Raw genomic sequence first — 18886 nt, 5'->3', positions numbered from 1 at the left:
AATTATTTTAGTCTTTCAAACCCTTTCTAGTCTCATACAATTTCATTGGCCTTCTCAATGATTTGCCCCAAGTATCCGTAAGAGACCCAAAAGTCTCTTTGTAAATGTTGGGAGTGTGAACACACAAAAAAACCTTTGGGATTTTACATTAATACAAATAATGGATTTAGGATGTTTGGACAGAAGTTTAATAGTTTAACCAAATTTGGGTCACAAACTGGGTGATCCAGGTTGCTGATTTTGAAGAGTCTAGAACAGAAGACTAGTTCTAGACTCAAGTTCAGTTCTCAATGGCCAGTGTCCTGCAACTTCTGTATGTGGCTCTGCTTCAACACAGGTCAAATAAAGAGATTGTGAGCAGGACTGAATACTGAGAGGTAAAATCAGATGTTTGATTCAGATGTACTGGACCAGAGACATGCAAACATTGCAGGACAAAGGCTCATGAGGCATGGATTTGAGGACTCTTGGTCTAGAAGGAGTTTCATCAATCTTCACAAAGCAATGAAGGCTTGATAATGGTAATCTTTTAGCTCTCAGTTAAGGAAGAGTCAGCAATAGCTAGTGCATGATGCATACATTTCTCTAAAGAATTGGCTAAAAAGTCAGGAGAGATGTACAATTTGCTGGGCTTCCACCATTAAACCTTGTTTTAGTGGAATAGTGACCAATGTAATGGCAGGTAGAGTTGAAAGGAGTTGATCCCTATGGACACATGATGTATTTCTAACCACCAGTGTTTGGCAGCTTCAATGAGAAATCTTAACTATCTCCTCATGGATAAAGACATCTAGTTTATTAATTTTACTGATTTTGTGTGTTGAAACTGCCTTTTTTCAAACCCAACCAAAAAGTTGGAATTAGGGTTGAAAATACAGTCAAATCTAGGGTTATGAGAAGGTGTTAGGAGGTTTGGAAATAGGGTTGATTTTTTTTTCTGAAGACTGAGAATAATGCAAACAAAAACTTGACAATAGATTTTATAAAATCTGTAAAAGATAGAAGAAGCTGAAGTAAACAGAAGTAGCTTAAGTAGTTGAAGGATATGACTACATTTTAAAGTTTGAATGGCATTTATATGTGAAAGTATGTGGAAATAGTTAGCTGTGAAAGAGCGCAAAGTTTTTAGCAGAGTTTTTCAGCAATTATGGGATAGTCTATTCATTTCAATGGGGCCCAAGATGATTACAAAAAGCTGAACATTCCATAAACCGTCTTGAATGAGCACAATATGGTAAAAGTTGAATGGCTCAAATAGCACAAAGTATGCAGAAGTAGATAAGTGGCAATAAGGAGGAGCTCAAGAGTCTGAATGACTTCTGCACAACCTTTTGCAAATGGAATTGTAGACATCCTCAGAGTATATCAATTATGTACCATATGAATAACTAAGAAGACATCCATTGGGTTCGTCTCACCTTCATCACACTTTGGCACGTCGCCACTCCAAGTAAGATCCCACTGGCACATGAGGATCTCGGAGCCTACCAACGCATATCCCGGGTAGCACTGGTAGGTGACCACTATGCCATGGATGAGATCGGGGTGGGATGTGCTCTTCCAGCCGTTGGGGATCTCCGGCAGTTCAGGACAAGTGTCATTCCTTGGCACCTCTGTTAACAATTGAGTAGTGGGTCAAATAAGAAAAAGAAATTGTACTAGACAAACTGAAGCATTTTTATAATAAAATACAACCCAGAATAGCCTTAAGGAGAGTGAAGCATTAATATGCAACAGCCTCTGGAGGGAAGGAGTATGACAGCACAATTAATTGTGTGTATTTTGCTGTGGTCTAAAAAGCCACTGTTGGAGAGGAAACTAAATAGAAGACTGTGATGTGCTGGAAGGAACACAGCACGTAATCTGGCAGCCGTCAGTCTCTTCATAGATGGCCAGAAGCATAAAAACATTGGGTAAAGGCGGTTGATATTGATGTCTGCGCTTTTATTGTGCTTCTTTGTTTGGTGATGCTTAATTTTGTGCATCTGAGGTAAGCAAAAAGACTGACAGCAGCACAGTAGGAGACGGGAGGATAGAGGCAACGGTTACATTCCGTCCCTCAGCCTCAAAAATATATTCCACACTTGTTCTTTGTGTGAGGTGTGGGGGTTTGTCCAAGATGGTTTAATTTTAAGTTACTGATTTCATTTAAACATTCTACAAGCAACAGTTCCTTTAGAAAAATATTTCAAAGACTTGGAGAAGTATGCAAACCCCTTGACCTTTTTCATATTTCACATGCCATGTGGGGATGCAAGTTCACGTAGAAAGGTGCTCTGGTCTGATGAAACGTTTTGGTGTATATTCCAAACACTGTGGTAGAAATCTAAAGGTGTAAATCACCTTAAGCACACCATTAATGTGTACAAACATAGTGGTGGCTACAACATGCTGTGGGAATATTGGGGATAGATAATGTTCATTGAAGCTATTTTGCAACAAAAAAAAAAGGGGCAATGTTGAAAGTTGTTACAGACACACCTCAAAAGACTTGCGCCTTTGACTAAAATGAAAGTTGGTTGAACATTATATTGACTCAGGGGCATTAAATACAGATGTACACCTCACTTTCCAGGTTTTTAACACACTTTATGTTAACTTGAAGTAATGATAATATACATTAAAATATATGGAAGGATCTGACAAACTGTGGAAAAACTTCAAAACTTCCATTCGGAAGGGAGCACACACAGCTTACCAAAGAAGTGAACTACAAAGCCGTTGTTGTAGCCGTAGATGTTAGTGGCAGGATCGGACTGGAACTGAATAGTGACATCGGCCATGGATGTGTAGAGTTTGAAGTGCGGCCGTGCGCCGCTGTACTGGCCCAGGATGTTGCCCGTCAGGTCGTCACCGTCGTAGAATGTCAGTTGGTCGTTCTTACCCAGATTGAGACTGAAACAAAAAAAAGGTCACACCCATAAATGCACACATACAAAGAATTTACAACTCTGTGGTAGTGAAGGAGTGTTAAGTTCATGACGTGTTTATTAGCCATTGAAAGGAGAAACTGGAGATATAGGGTGACGTCAGCAACACTTTGAAATTTGTAATTCTGTTTGTATTGGAAAAGAACGGCGCAGAGTAAACACTAAATAATTTACAACCTGCTAGTCTCAATTGCTTCAAAACATAATGACGTAGATCTACAGTATGGGCAAATGACTACATTGGAAGAGTCCAAGGTGAGGAACAAATTAAAGAAACAAATACACAACAAATAAACATTCAATGTAAATGTGGGGAAATGTCAACATGGATGAGAATCAACATTGGAAAGTTAAAATGGGACAGAAAGCCATGATGAAAATATACCGACTGTGTCAATCCAAATATTGAAATCTTATCTAGATGGTAAAGTATTCCTAACCTTTGGACATTTTTACTTTTTGTGAAGTTAAAGCCACAAATTTCAATTTATTTTATTTCTTTCTTATGTGGTGAAGTAGTTTATCACCATGGAAAGAAAAATGATAAACAGTTCAGAAATATTATTTGCAACTGAGCCTCAAAAACTTGTCTGTGCTCCTTCTACTGTAATTGCAGAATCTAGTGCCGCACCTGTGGACATTTAAGTACAAACTGAATGTTTTGCCAGGTCTTCTCTGCAAACAATAACAAAACAAATTTAAAAAAACCCCCACAAGATCTGCCAGATTAGATGAATGTATATATGAAATCAAATTTCACATTCCTCAATAGTTTTTAAGTTTGCACTTTGATTGGGCTATTTTAATTCACAAATATGCTTTGATATAAGCCATTCAACTGTAGTTCTGGATGCTTGTTTTGGGATCATTGGAAATCTCAAATCTTTTGCTCAAACAGGTTTTCCCTTAAGTTCACCTTCTACTCAATTCAGAGAAGCTTCCTTGTCCCTGTTGATTGCTTTCAGTAGTGGCTTTCTATTTACTTGTCTTCCAAGTCTGACACACATCATCTTTAAGAACGTGTATTATTTTCACTCTCCTTTTACCACAGCTCTGTCTGACATGTGTTGGTCTGTCACATAAAGTGGCAATAAAACGATTTGAAGTTTGTCACTTCTAAATTAACAATAAGTACAAAAACAAGGTTTTAAAACACTTTTGCAAGGGAATGTAATTCAAAGTCTATGTTTAAATGTGAAAAAGAATTCTGCTGTTACTGATTGATTTAAAAATAAATTCTTCTTTTGATCAGTAGTTTGACAGTATGGAGTGGAAAGTTAGATGAGTAAAAGAAATCTTAGTGAGTTGTAGAGATGTTCTTACAAAAAATATATCTGTATTGATTGGTTGCATAAGATAAATCAGGTAAGTATTAGGATAAGGATTTATCTATTAAAATTATACCACCAAATGCTATCTTTTGAAAATGGGTTGCAGATAGAGAGGACAAGAGACCTTTTGGGACACATATCACATGTGTCTCACCTAACACCAGGCTACCGCCGAAGTACAAGAATATATTGAGAAACTGCGTCTGCTTTGAATTTATTAACACAGACCAGAATTAAATCAATAAGGGAGACTTGGCTTGTCTTCAAGAGTGACCACATGCTGATGAGCATCTATTCATCAGACCTAGTTTGCTTTGAGCAGAGAAAGTGAGAGTTCTACCTTTGTTTAAAATCTCTTTTAGCTCTGACCAGTCACCCTTTCGTCAATAGAACCATAAGATGGCAGTTTGTTTTTCAATGCACAAGGACATGTGAAAGCATTGCAATACTTTCCACAAATTATTAGTTGCATGCGTCTCACACACCAGACCTGACAGCTCCAGAGGCTTCTCTTTCCTCGAAAGGCTCACTGCGTGTGTATGCACCGAGGGTTGTTGGCGTCATCTGTTGTGAAGCAGCGCTGCACATTTGAACATCCAGTTCTTTTCATCATCGTCATAGCATGCGGAGTCTGCGTGTGCCGAGAGATCACGTTGGCTCGTGCAACACAGACGCTGTGGTAAAAAAAGAAGCTGTGCCAAAACCTTTTTTTAATGAGGGGACAACCAGTGGGAAAGCTCCAACACTCGGCTGGCTGACCACTTGAGTCATTTCATCAGTCTGTCAGTGGCGAACAAATTTGCAAGGAATTGCCTACAAAGCCAGCACACTGCTGCCAAAACCCATCTGAGTCACAAATGAAGTGCCGTGCTGTTAAATCTGAGACTTGATGTGATGTAAGAATCAATGGCACATAAACATGTAAAGTAGTCCTAACGGAGCCACAAAAGCAAAAGTAAATCCACTTACTTTTGGAGAGATTTCGATGAAGTTCTTGTACCAGAAACAACTAATAACAATATTGACTTGTGTTGCAAAGTACTTCTTCTAACTTGTATAAATAATAAAGTGCACAGTAGATGTTTTCATATGCCAAAATTCTCTTCAAAAACTCTAATGTATTTAGTCTCATTGTGTGTGTAGACAAACAACAAGTAGAGAATAATTGTGATTTGGAAGGAAATTATCCGCTATGATATTTTTAAATTAAATCCAAAGGAATTGCCTTCAGAAGTCACATAATTACAAAATATATTCCATCTGTGTGTAATTAAATTACACAATTATACCCAACGTGTGTAACTTTTTAATCCATGTGAAATAAAAAAATGAAGGAGACCTGGTGTAATATCAACTCCTGTCATTTGTGTTGCCTTTAACGGCTTGAGAGCATGAATATTGGAAACAAGGGTGGAATTCATAATGTCGACTCTGCCATGTTACTTTTGCTGTGATATTACCATCTCTCTTTTTTCACACTCAAGTATCAAGCGACTGGTAATTTCATCTTAATGCTGTTTGAGTGTCCTCAGGTTTTCAGCTAACTATTAGCTAAATTAACTAAAAAGCAAACGATAACATCGTTTAGTTTTGAGCATCCAGCATTTGGAGGCGAGTGAGTAGTTATTGAAGTAGACAGCAGATCGTAGCGTGAGATTAAATTATGTTATTCTTTGGTTATTGTGGTGATATTTCTATTGCTGATTGTGTCTGTAGCACAGGAACACATGGTGTGTGAGAGGTGTGGCACTCGTGGTAAAATCAAAAGATTTTACCACGAGTGGTAAAATCAAAGATTTTACCACTCGTGGTAAAATCTTTGACCTTTGCAAGGTGTTTTGCACCTTGCAAAGGTGCAAAACAGTGATACCAGAGTGTTTGTTGTATGGTTTTGTCTTTTTACACCATTGAAACAAACCGTAGAAGTGGAATATTTTGATGAAGGTATAACAATACCTATTACACTGAACATACCAACCCTATCGTGAAACATGGTGGTGACATCATAATGATGTTAGGATGCTTTTCTTCAGCAGGAAGATGGAAGATGATGGGAGTTATTGAAAGGATTGAGATAAGACCAGGGTGATCCTTGAAGAAAACATGTTAGAGGCAGCAAAAGATATGTAAGCCTAGCAGAGTCTTGTAGCTGCAATTTCAGTGAAAATATAGACCTTTGCAAGGCACTGCAGTAAGAGCACCTCTGGAAATCTCTAATCTGGACGTGTCTTTCTGCTATTAGCGAATGAACTGTAATGGCAAATCAAATCTTCCTTTCGATTTTTTTTAACAGAATAAGGTACAAATTTCAACAGCTTACTTTTTCCTCACATTTGTGCAACCTCTGATTTCAGTCAGCCATCCAAACCCCTATTGGAATATCAGCCACAGGTGATTTTTTTTCCTCCTTTCTTTTCTCTATCAGTGGTGCTTTCATGGTCTGCAGGTTAGCAGCCCTTCCAGATGGCCTCGTCGTATTTAGTCAGAATAAAACCTCGGGCAACGCTTGTGAGACACACAACAAGTTGGCTTATTTATTAGTGAATTATTTCGCTTTCCTCTACCTGCTGATTATGTCATCAAGGCTTCCCAGTTCTCAGCATTTTATTGTTTAGCCTCCAAAATTAGCTCCCATTGATTTCAGGCTACACTTGAGGGAAGGACATTTGTTTGCCAGTTGGCAGTCTCGCCGAGTGATTACCTTCAGTCATGGCATTTTATCTCTTTTAAAAGAAGGCCCTCCATTCACTGTGAATAATTTAGAATTTTGCCACCATTGGAGGATTAAATGACTGATTGTATTAACTTAACAGACCACTTTGAGTGCATCCGCGATCATGGTGCCAGAACAGAAGAATAGAAATGTGTAGTGCCTTTTCAGACCTCTGGCAGGTGGCTCTTTTAAGACTACTGGAGTACTGTTGGGCCACCGTCTATGACCTAGAAGCAGCCAGCGGCAAGAATGACTTAATAATGAGTGACCCGTAGGAATAAAGTGAAGTGAAGCAAAATAACATACACACAAAATTGAAGTGCACTTCCTTGAAATGTAAAGAAAAAGATTTGATTAGTGTGCTGTCACTGTGCCTTGGAAAAATATTAATGCCCCTTGAACACATCGTGTCCTTCCACAATGATAGACTTTATTGTGTTTTGTTGAGATTTTATGCTAAATAACAAAACGCAATTTTGCTACGTTTTCAAAAAACATTTTTACATCTGAAAATTGTGGCATTCATTTTTATTCAGCCTCCATGAATCAAAACCTTGAGGAACCACACTTGGCTGAAATTGGGGGAAGTCACAAGTGTTTTAGGATGTCAAGAAAGTTAGGTTCTATTCAGATTTAAGTCTGGAGAAGTCAGCCATTCTCAAACATGAACATGAGCACCACCAAGCACCATCAGTGTAGTGATGGCTAAACTTTGTTCAGGGGAGTTTTGTTCTGCTGGAAGGAATACTCCCACTGAAGAAAAACATCCTCAAATCACGATGCTATCGTGCGTTGCAATAGTGATGATGTGTTCAGGATGTCGCCCAGCATTAGTTTCCTAGCAAAGTAGCAAAGATAGCATTTTGCATATTGGCCAAAAATATAAATTTTGGTTTCATCTTATCAGAACACCCATTTAACGTTTGCCACATGTTTTGTGACAAACCTTAGGAGTCTGTCTTTCCTTTCAGAAAGACAAACTCATTTTAATGGAGACTGTCCTTTAAGAAGGACATTTTTTAAAGGTTTTATTGGCTCTAGTGGCCTTTATTTGATAGTGAATTGACAGAAAAGTGGATAATAAGAGAAGGGGGAAGACACGCAGCAGAGGTCGCCAGGCCGGGAATCAAACCTGCGACAGGCATGTTGAGCTTAACCCCTGCGCCATCACAGCACACCTGGACATTGTTCTAAACGTTACTAATATTTAACCTTCTCCAAAACTATCTATATACATGTTTGGTGTTTCTTTTGTGACGTTAATGTGGTTTGTTGACTAGTTTTCTCTAATGTACCTCTGATTCTTTCACAGCTTATGTTTATTTACACAAGGTTTAACTAGTGAACCAACTGCTGAAGATAATTAGTTCCACTGGATTTTATTTCGAAGTGCAACAGTAAAGAGGGTGGAAAACAAAGTCCTGCCTGACTTCAAACTTAAAAGTCCTCTTCCACTTCATAATTATGCACTACTTAATGTCGGTCCGATGCACAAAATCCAAATATAGTGACTGAAGTTTCTAGTTGTAAGGTGACAAAACATATTAATGAGCAGTCATGAAAGGCACTGTATTTGAAGGCACTGATGAAATATTTCAGTTTGAAAACGCGGTCTTGACCTTTTCAAACTTTTGGAGTGCCGTGTTACGTGAAGAAGCTCTCTGCATACCAATCACACCGACTCAGCTCAGCAGACAGGATGAGGAGAGAACAGTTGCTTCTCACAGGCCTCTAGGCATTTGTCTCCTTCACCAACTTGACAACTTCAGAAAAGCCACAGCTAATCTCCAGCAACTCGGACAGAATAGGAATTGCTTTCATTGTCACGCTTTTAGGAGAAAGCTTCTAAATCTTCCTAACATGGAGATTATGCATTTAGATTTTTGTTTTTTGTAGCTTCACATAAGTTTGAAGCACACAAAGACACCCCATACATACACTGACTTATGGGATAGCATGTAATTCTCAGAAACTCCACTAGAGGATGCAACCCACTCAAACTAAAATGCCCTTGTTCCTGGTCAGTAAACATACATAAACACTACTTTAAGTGGTGCACGCAGTGCAATCGGAATGTTAATCTATATTTGAAGCATTTACTGAGGTGTATCCTACAGGTGGGAATATCAACTGTAACCTCTTGTTTCTGGCTCCTGGTCGAGCCATGCTCCGCACTAATTAGCAAAGAGCCAGCCCTCCTGTTTGGCCTAAATTAATTAATCAGTCCTCATTATGCACACTGCTCCTCTGTAATTGCCAGCACAGGCATAGTGATGAATGATAACACAGAAAGCATTCTCATTAATGCGGAAAAGTGTGTTCCCACCCTTATAATGAGACAGCTCTTATCCACAAGAGCCTTTTGTGCACAAACACACTTTGACACAAATTGCGTGTTGACCAAGCCTATAGGAATGCTGTTTCTCAAGCTAAACGGAGCGGACACAGAGGTAACGGTGGGGTCTGTGGGGATCAGAGGGGCTGCCACGACAGCCACGCCTGACCGACTTTGAGATAAACTAAAGTTGGACGCTGCGCTATTAATTTACAGTGAGCTGCCTCTTGTGGCCCAGATTAAAACAAACATCCAACAGGTAGAATTTAAAAAGAAATCCCTGAATGAAAATCAGATTACCTTAAACCAAACTTGTTTACATATGCTTTGTTCTCTGAGCTTTGTTATCCGAAGTACCCTGCTAGACTTTCAACATCAGACATTTATCAGAGTTCTAATCTTGACCTAAAGAACAGAGAGGGATGCCAGGTCACACAAAGCCCTGTGTGGCATTAAGACACCGTGTACTATTTCTTAGTATGACTCACGCTATTATTCTGTGGAAAAATCCATGTGATGGCTTATATCTTAGTGCTTGTAAGCCTGAAAGATAGCTTAGGAAAATCATGTCCTTCACAAATGTCACTGAGAGGTGTGCAGATGTAGCTGCTTGTTTTGTGTTAATTCAACCAGCAAAAGAAAATCAACCTCAAAGGTATAATTCTTCCCTGTCTTTCGACCTTTGTCTTTCAAAATTCAGTTGTTTTCCTTACGGTATGATTTTACACTTCCCACTAACATGGCTGTTCAGCAAAAACTGAAATCTTGTTGCTGCTTTCATCAAACAGCTTTTGGTAACAAAATTAGATTTTGTTTTGCAAATAAATTAATTATTGAAATAAATGAAAAGAATGGAAAATATGAAAGAATATTGTCAATACTTAGCCCAACACTGCTTTAGTCTTGCTCAGGATCTTCGCACAATATTTAACTCTCCCCAATCCAAAAATATTTTGGGTTATGCACAAACTTATTTTGGAAAGCAAATGTTTTCATCTGATTGACATATTTGAATTTGATCATAAGAAATATCTAATTTAATAACCAACAAATAAACCCTCTTCTGTTTCTGGATAAGGATAGGGAAAAGGTGAGCTTCAAGACCACAGTTTGCGTTAGGTGTCAATACTGAGATGAGGTTACCCACTGAGCATTTTGGAGTTGAAAATACATTTGAATAATATCAAACTGTTCATAGCCATGCAGGCTAAAAAGGCATATGTTTTGGTACGTCCAACTTTCGTCCTTGCCTTTTCTTGTAGAGTGGCTGTTGTCTGTCTTCAGCTGTCATTAGGGAAGAGGTTGGGTACACCCTTAGCAGGTTGCCACAGAAACACACAAAACAACCATGCACACACACATGCACCTAAGGCCACATTAGAAAGACCAATTAACCCAACAGTCATGTTTTTGAACTGTGGGAGGAAGTTGGAGTACCTAGAGGGAACCCACACATGGTCAAGGAAAACATGCAGACTCCATCCAGAGACCCCAGGCTGGGATTCAAACCCAAGACAATTTTTACTGCAACTTAATAATGCTGCCAACTGCTCCACCATCCAGACCCTATTTTGGGACCTAATTTTAAAAATGGTCATTTATTAAACGGGTTTTTATCTAAATATAGACTTACTTCAGCTGAGATTGACAAGGATAAAAAAGAACAAGGAACATCTGGAATTGAATTTTGGATTATTTAGATAATCTTGACTAGATTATCTAAATAAATACACACTTTAAGTCAGCGGCACCCAAGTCCTTAAGAGCGCCCTCCTTTAAACACAGCTGGATCAAATGAATGGCTCTTTAGCAGGCCTCTGTCAGTAACTCAGGCATGTTGGAGCTGGGATGCAAAGTTGCAAGGTGGTCATGGATTTATTTACATTGGTAAATAAGTATTGACTTATTAAAAAAAATACAAATTTAAGTCTTTACTTTCAAATATTCCGCCAGTGCTGCATCATTGCTGTGTTACATAAGAGCAACTTGAGCACAGTTGCCTCTGTATGCAGATGTAGTTCTGTTTGGAAATATAATGAATGATCAACAGCAGACGGTTTTCCTTTCATGCAAACAAAATGAACGTTATCTCTTTTGATATCAGGAAAGCATCTGGAAGTCGTTGCACATCCAGTGTTACTGCTTGAATGCTTCATGACACATTAGATTAAAATGTGTGTCATCTGCCATCCTCCAGTACAATACAGCTCAAATATGTTATAAATGAAAAATAGTGGAAATTAATTCATACTGAATCAAATGAAGCAGACTATAAGCTCTGGTGTAATCTTTCTAGCATTTCTGCATGATTTACTGATTTTTTTTGTAAACCTTATGACTTTCTAAATCAGGTCAATGTGTAGATCTAGCGATGTTGCAGAGCTTTTGCTCAGTAGGTAGGCCATAAAAACACAGAAATAATAATAAGACAAGGCTCGAAAGTGGTGGGACCTGAAGCTGTTTCGCCTAAGAACACACATTTCTGTGCTTTTCTTCTTTTAAACTGGGCATTCATAAATGTTGACGTCGCCACCTACTCGATATGTTCAACATTTCTGACTGAAATTTCAGATGCCGTACAAGTAGAAGTAATGAACAAGCGGATGAAAAATACTTGTTTAGAGCTGGATTTATGGAACAAATACTAGACAAAACAGTGGTCTGTTGCAATAGAAGACATTTCTCTGTGTCCTCAAGAAAAAAATATGGATATGGAAAAGATAGCATTTGAAGGAATCAACTAGAAGCCTGTGTAAACGAAGAATGCAACCAGTAAACCAGCTACAGTCTGAGTCTTTCCACAGTCGTTGTTTGGTGGGACCTCAGGCAAATTCCTACCAGCTTAATTTTAACCTCTCGCTGTGCCTCTGCAACTGCTTTGAGCAATAAAACAAATCACTTGTGCTGTATTGTTTTGTGTCAAGACGGATGCACATGCTGAAATGGTTGAATCCCTCATCCGAAACAAGCGGATGAATCTATACAGGATAATGAGACAAGATTTGAATTTCTATACTAACACTTGAATCGTTTTTTGGCTTTAGAGAAATGCTCAATGCACCGTAAAAAGAAATCAAGGTTATGGGTTATTTTTCACTTAATTTAAGACCAATAAGAGGTGCAGAGACGGGAGAAACAGATGTCTGTGTGTTTGTGCAAGTGTGACTATGTGAGACGGAGCTCGTGAAGGTGAAGAGTGAAGGTGACACACAGTGTGCATGTGTCCATTATGACATCTGTACGTGTGTGCTGGATTCCATTTGGGTGGACTGGATAAGTGGCTCAGAGTAGTTCACTTGCCAGAGCATATTCATTTCAAAGCCAACTCCGAGGCAAACACCAGGGAAGTGGGAGCAGGGAGGCTTACTGGCTAATCTGGTCAGAGAGCAAGCTGGAAGCAGGACAGAATCCTTAATGTGGGCGGATGTAAAAATGTAAAAAAAAATAAAAAAAATCTAATTAATGAGTGCTGCCACAGAAAGATTTCTCTTTGTGCACAAGCCTGCTGCGATAAGAAAACAGATGAGCAAGTAACAGAGAATGTGTGTGTTTGAAGCAAGAGATGGAGTGTTAAACGCTAGCAGCTCAATCTGACCTCCTCCCTGACTCCCCCTGTGTGAGTTCCAGTCTGAGACCTGTGTATGGGCTCTTACACTTGGATGTCAAGCATGATCCTTTTGTCCTCTTCCACATGGATGCCCCAAATGCAGTCCTGCCCCTTGTCGTAGGCCTCGGGCCAATTAGGAGACAACACCACGCCAGCAGAGTCTGTGATCTCTCCGCTGCACACAGCTGTAACACACAGAGACAGCAAAGTCAACACAAAGAAACAAACTGCAGCCAATTTACAGACGGAGGAGTAAGATCAAGCCTCTAAAACGCAAACACTGGTGCAGGGATCCTGTTTTTTTTAAAATTTTTTTTTATTTAATTCAATGAACCCTGACTTTAAAGGACGAGTGCAAAGGAACGTGCTCGGCAGGATCGTTGTAAAACTGTGTACCAACAATGAACTACTTGGCGACCGTGACCCAAAAGAGCAAAGAATTTAATTTTCCCATATCTGGCTTTACAAGAACGCTTTTCAATTTTACTCTGTGACGGAGTGACCAGGCAGGCATTAAAGCAACCAAAGTAAGGTCAGCAAATTGTGTGTAAGTATGAGGGTGCGGCCTTGTATTTGATACATTGTAAGTGTTTCGGGGTTATGGGTTAGGTTTAGGACTAAGGTGGGAATTGAGTTTCGATTAGGTTTAGGGTCAGTGTCGGGGTTAGGCAACAAAAAGTAATACAAAAATTAATAAAAGTCAATGCAAAGTCCTTGTGAAGACAGAAAGATGTACTACATGTGTACATAAGATGAGTGTGAACAGAGAGCAATAGGTTTAGCAGGCTGTTATCAAGTACTGTACATAGTCTGCGCTCTGTGGAGAGTTCAATTCAGGGCAGCTATTGTGTGCCTTTAATCTTGAGCACTTGAAAAATCTGCCCTGAAAGCACACATATCAAAGTAAATCATTCACATAATCCTAAGAGGGAATTTATCACGGATCAGAGCAAACCAGCTCAGGAAGACACAGTTAAATGCTTTTTGGATTTAATGTTTGAACAAAAGACATCACCACCTACTGAAATGATCAAGCAAACACCATGAAATCTCTAGATTGTTAGACCAGGCATATTTGACTAGGTTTTTTTTGTGTGACTTATTTAAAAAGTAATAATAAAATAAGACTTGATGCATTATAACAATGATAATAATGAGATTGTCATGGCATAATTACTTTTTATTACAAAATACCATGATGATATAAAACTTACATCAAAAATATTTCATTACGATTTGAAACACTTGTACAATATGGTCACTGCCTTCATTTAAAAGAATATCTATTCCTTCTAATATTTCCCACAGCTGTTTAAATAATCTAACATCTTAATCACTACATTTAATAATTTCAAATTTTATTGGCACATTTAGGCAAACTTTAACAGCATTTTTCATAAATGTGCTTAATGGGCTGAATATTTTTGCTTCTGATATTCTGTTGTTTTCATAAAAGTGAAAAAGTTATTAGTTGGTCAATTAGGCATCATCCTATGTAGTCAGGTTGCAGTCAGTGTCTTAACAGACATTCTGCCTGTAGCTTGCCAGCTGTAATTTAAAAATAATCTTTTATTCCAAGCCATAACTGTGGGTTTTTTAATCAGCCAGAAACATTTCTGAACAGCCAAATGTGACAGTTTTATTATCCAAAAGAAGAAAAAGGAACTGGCACAATTTTAAGCTGACATGCAGTGCAACAACAGGTGGGGGAGGGACATTACTGTGTTAGTATGTGTTTCCCACAAAAATGCTGGTCACTCAAGTCAGTTTGTCTGGGCTCTCATTAGAAGGACTCTAATCTATAGGAAAGACTAGATGAAAAAAAAACTGTCAGCTAACAATATAATGCCGTTTTTTGAGGCATAATAATATTTTTCTTGGCAAGTGTTTTTTTTTTTCACCTTTTCAGCAATTATTGCTACAATCACAAAAACCTCTAAAACATCTATACTCATCTGTAAGTGTGTTATGTTCAGAACTGTTTTATTTGGTTCCTTAAAGTGCATTTATTTTATGGCAACTTTGTTTGCCATAAATGGACAACTAGGTGTTGTGACAAATTAAATCATAACATTATGAAGAATTACTCCCTTCTCACACTGTGCAGTATTTTCACAGCTACTTGTAGAATGTGCCAAGGGATGGGAATTGGGAGGAGGTTTAATGGGAGACTGATGAGATACACGTGGAAATATGAGCCCTACTCCCATACATATGCAGACAGCAAACACAGAGGAAGGCCCACTAAGTAGGATGTAAATGGCTTAAAATGGGATTCAGACCAAATCTGTTCGCTTACCCCTGCAGGCGGGTTCCGTCTCATTCCACTGTGGGTTTTGAGAATCCACGCACTCAATCACTACGGAACCTTGCTCCAGTGTGTAGCCAGGATTACATGAGAATTCAACTACAGCTCCCATGCTGTAGGTGGAGTCACTGCTGCTGAAGTTGCCATACTTTACAAAAGGCTCGTAGCACATCCCTTTTGCAAAGGCTGCATTGACAAAGTAATTAGTTGGGGACCTGTGACATTGCGTGTACAAAATGAATCACTCTGCAGTGCACGTGATCTGCTTGCCTTCGTATCTAATGGCTGCTCCAGTGGATGTCATCGTCCCATCTGTGGTGAACTCCACAAACAAGTAACGGCCGGTGCTGAGCACGCCCTCGTTTGGCAAGTATTCCACTTCGTAGGAGTCATATACAGGAGGAGAGTCAATGTTGTTCCCATTTTTTATCAACAGCCTGTTTAGAAACACACCAGCAAAAATAGTCCTGTGAATTAGACTGGAAAGTAAAATAAGAAAAACCTAACTTTCCACAAGACTCTTGTAGTTGCAGTTGCAACAACTTTGTGGTAATATCCCAGATCGGTCTTGTAATAAGGCGAATGACCATGCATGACAGCAGCTACGTCGATCAGTAGATTCAATTGAAAATGTAATGAATCTGCTGTCCCCTATTTCATGCTACATCAGCCTCCTCAATTCACTGGACTTAAAGAATGCTCCTAAAGGATTGTAGTGACAATACATGCTTTCAAATTCATCCATTACTCTAAAGACTTTGGTCATTAATGACCCTTGAGAATGTAATGCTCTGTTCACATGGATAATGTCATTCAGATGGTGAGTTTAGCGCTTGATACTATCAGCTATTAGCTAAAGAAAAACACAACAGCAAGTCCAATGTGTTGACTTGTCCTGCAATTTCTTCAGGTCTTAATCTCAATGAGTATCTGTGGGATGTAGAGTACAAGTAATTAGTCTAAATTTTACAACTGGTAAGATCTAATGGATCCGTTAGTAAAGGTTTGAGTAAGATAGTAAACTCCTTTTGGACTAGTTGAGTCTCTTTCTCTACTAACGGGCCTTTATGAAGCTTTTTATGTTTGTTTTTCTTTTTCAGAATTATGTCAGGTATAGCCCACCTGTCATCATCTTCTGCCAGAGCAACCTTCTCGAAGTGAATGTGAAGCCGGTGGCCTTCGGGGGCTTCCAGTACCCAGTGGCAGGTCAGATTGTTGCTGTAGTTGCCAGGGAAACCAGGAGAGACGATACGACCATAGGTGGCATTCTTTATCATCCCCCCACAGGACGCTATATGAGAAGAAACCGAGCAAGAGACGGGAGAGCAAGAGGATAAAGAGTTAGAGGGTAAAAGCTAGATGAGAAATGTAATGAAACTATGGAAGGGGGGATTTCAGAGAAAAGTCACTGTCTGTGGACAGATTGCATCAATATCCAATGGACTGTGGCTGTGCAACACCAGGCAGCTCTCCTGGGTCTAAGAGTGTCTTAACGCGGCAAAATGGCAGCGGTAATGCTATCAGCCGAGAGCAGCTGCAGGCAGGCGATGTGAAAAGGCCGGAACAGGAAGATGAGCCTTTACAAGCAGGAGACTGACAGCCACATGTGCTAATCAAGGCAGCCAGGTCCGACGGCTTTGTTTTGCCCCGTCTCTAAAGAATAGCTCCCTGTGCACAGTTGGTCTCTCAAATCAACTCAGTGGGAGACACTCTGGTGAAAAGCGTTCATTAATCAAAATTACCAGTTTTCTTCAGGAAGGCTGGAAAAAAAAAAAAAGCTCGCTTTGTTTTCGAAGGCTCGCTTTTGTTCTTGATTTCAGTTGTTAAAAATGTTAGGAATTTCATTCTTAGCGAGATGTTTGCTGTGATTATTAGATAGTGAAAAAAATGAATGTAGGTGGGTTTAATGCGACACAAAAGTCAAATAAACCAAACCAAATCACACATAGGCGTGGCTGTTACAACTGCAGAGATTCATTTGAATAAGCTTAGCAAAGGAATTAGTTGCCTTACCTACGCATTGAGGTTCTTTTCCACTCCAGTAGGGTGTAGTTGCGTTGCGACATGTGAGCATTTTGGGACCTTGCAACTTGTATCCAGTAAAACAACTGAAGTAGGCCTCCCCACCAGCATGGAGATTGGTCACTGAAACTTCTCCACCCGCAGGTTCTTTGGGGAATGTACAGCTGAGCACAAAAGCTGGAGAGAAGAGAAAGTCATAGAAAAGAAAACAGAAAATAGAGGTATCTTTAATCAGCTTAGATAGATAGATAGATGGATAGCTGGATAGCTGGATAGATGGATAGATAGATGATAGATAGATAGATAGATAGATAGATAGATAGATAGATAGATAGATAGATAGATAGATAGATAGATAGATAGATAGATAGATAGATATTTCCTATGAAGCAACAATAAACAGATCATTTGCATACAATTCTGTATAGACAATATCCTGTCCTACAATGTGCACAACTGCTGTTATTTTGAATGTGTGTTTTGTATGTGTTCACCATGTTGTGTCCTCCCCCAGATCACTGTTTATCACTGTTAAATATTTGCATATAGAAGGGGAGTGGACTTTTGTTGCCCATTATTTCTTCAAACAAATCAAACACTATATTTCAGCCAACTGTCTCAGTCCTTGTAAAACGTTCACACAATTAGAATTGGTGCGAAACTGAGCATTAGCTCCCTAGTCTTCATCTGCTATTTGTAATTTACCAACAAATAAAATATGCAAATGTACAGAGGGACGTTTGGAGCCCTTGGTAATAAATAGCACTGCGTGATTCTTGTTACTGCAACTATGTTGACAAATGGAGGCTTCGCTGATAAGCTGAACATCCCAATGAGTCTGTAAAATGATAGTGGGAGGAAGAATAGCCTATGTTGCATCTGTCCAAGACGGACGATTGCTGTGGGGTAAGATCAATGTTTCTGGAGTTCCTTTGCATTGTTGTCCTGTCCCTGTTTTTAAATAAATGGTGCAGAATGGGATGAAGTTAGCATAGATAATGAAGTAAGCAAAGCAAGTCTTTAATGGAAGCTATTAAACAACATTCTCCTCCTGTCTAATAACTGCACTGTTCTACCTCATTAGTGAAGGGACTTTAATGACCACACCAAAACTTTTAAACTTCTTGAAATGTGTGAATAACAGAAATAGCTCTATAATTGGATCCAGTATGGTTGGCGCTACAACAACAAAGGCATTATGAAAGCCGTATGAAACAGAAAACAGCTAGAACTGGACCAGCCTAATTTGAGCACACTTCTCAAGAAAGACTCTGACCAAGAGGAGGAATTAGCAACAATGATTCAAGCACTCCTCAGCAGACAGCAGGTAAGACGGGCATAAGTTCAAATCATATATATTTTGTGTTTGTAAATCTGAATTGTGAAGAAAAAATGTCAACCAGTAAAGCAACCATAGCTTTGTGCATCCAATTTATGTGGGTGTATAAAACACCCAATTCAAATACGTTCCAGCAGAAAGTCTGAAAGATGAACCAGTTACACTTTAATCGATTTAAGCTAACCTTTACCCTGATTCTTAAGTCTCTCAAGAAGTTCCCCAGCCTTAACATACAAAAATGCAGAGTGACTGTTAATGGCAAACAGAAAAATCACCCGAATGAACGACAGCTGAGAGAAAA

General features: G+C 39.1%; 1 protein-coding gene across 1 annotated transcript in view; it reads right to left on the bottom strand.

Annotated features, from left to right (window-relative positions):
• LOC114153528 (seizure protein 6 homolog) overlaps positions 1–18886 on the bottom strand; it is a 113838-nt gene that overhangs the window by 5174 nt on the left and 89778 nt on the right. The window contains exons 5-11 of the mRNA XM_028032137.1: positions 17238–17423; positions 16347–16515; positions 15495–15661; positions 15216–15410; positions 12963–13101; positions 2699–2895; positions 1419–1613 (exon numbers count right to left, since the gene is read on the bottom strand). Coding sequence (XP_027887938.1) covers positions 1419–1613; positions 2699–2895; positions 12963–13101; positions 15216–15410; positions 15495–15661; positions 16347–16515; positions 17238–17423 — 1248 coding nt within the window. The remainder of the gene's footprint in view (positions 1–1418; positions 1614–2698; positions 2896–12962; positions 13102–15215; positions 15411–15494; positions 15662–16346; positions 16516–17237; positions 17424–18886) is intronic.

Source organism: Xiphophorus couchianus, chromosome 11 (genome assembly GCF_001444195.1).
Source record: "Xiphophorus couchianus chromosome 11, X_couchianus-1.0, whole genome shotgun sequence".
Classification (NCBI taxonomy): domain Eukaryota; kingdom Metazoa; phylum Chordata; class Actinopteri; order Cyprinodontiformes; family Poeciliidae; genus Xiphophorus; species Xiphophorus couchianus.
The sequence above is the reverse complement of the archived record's forward strand: the minus strand, read 5'-3'. Positions and strand labels throughout refer to the sequence as shown.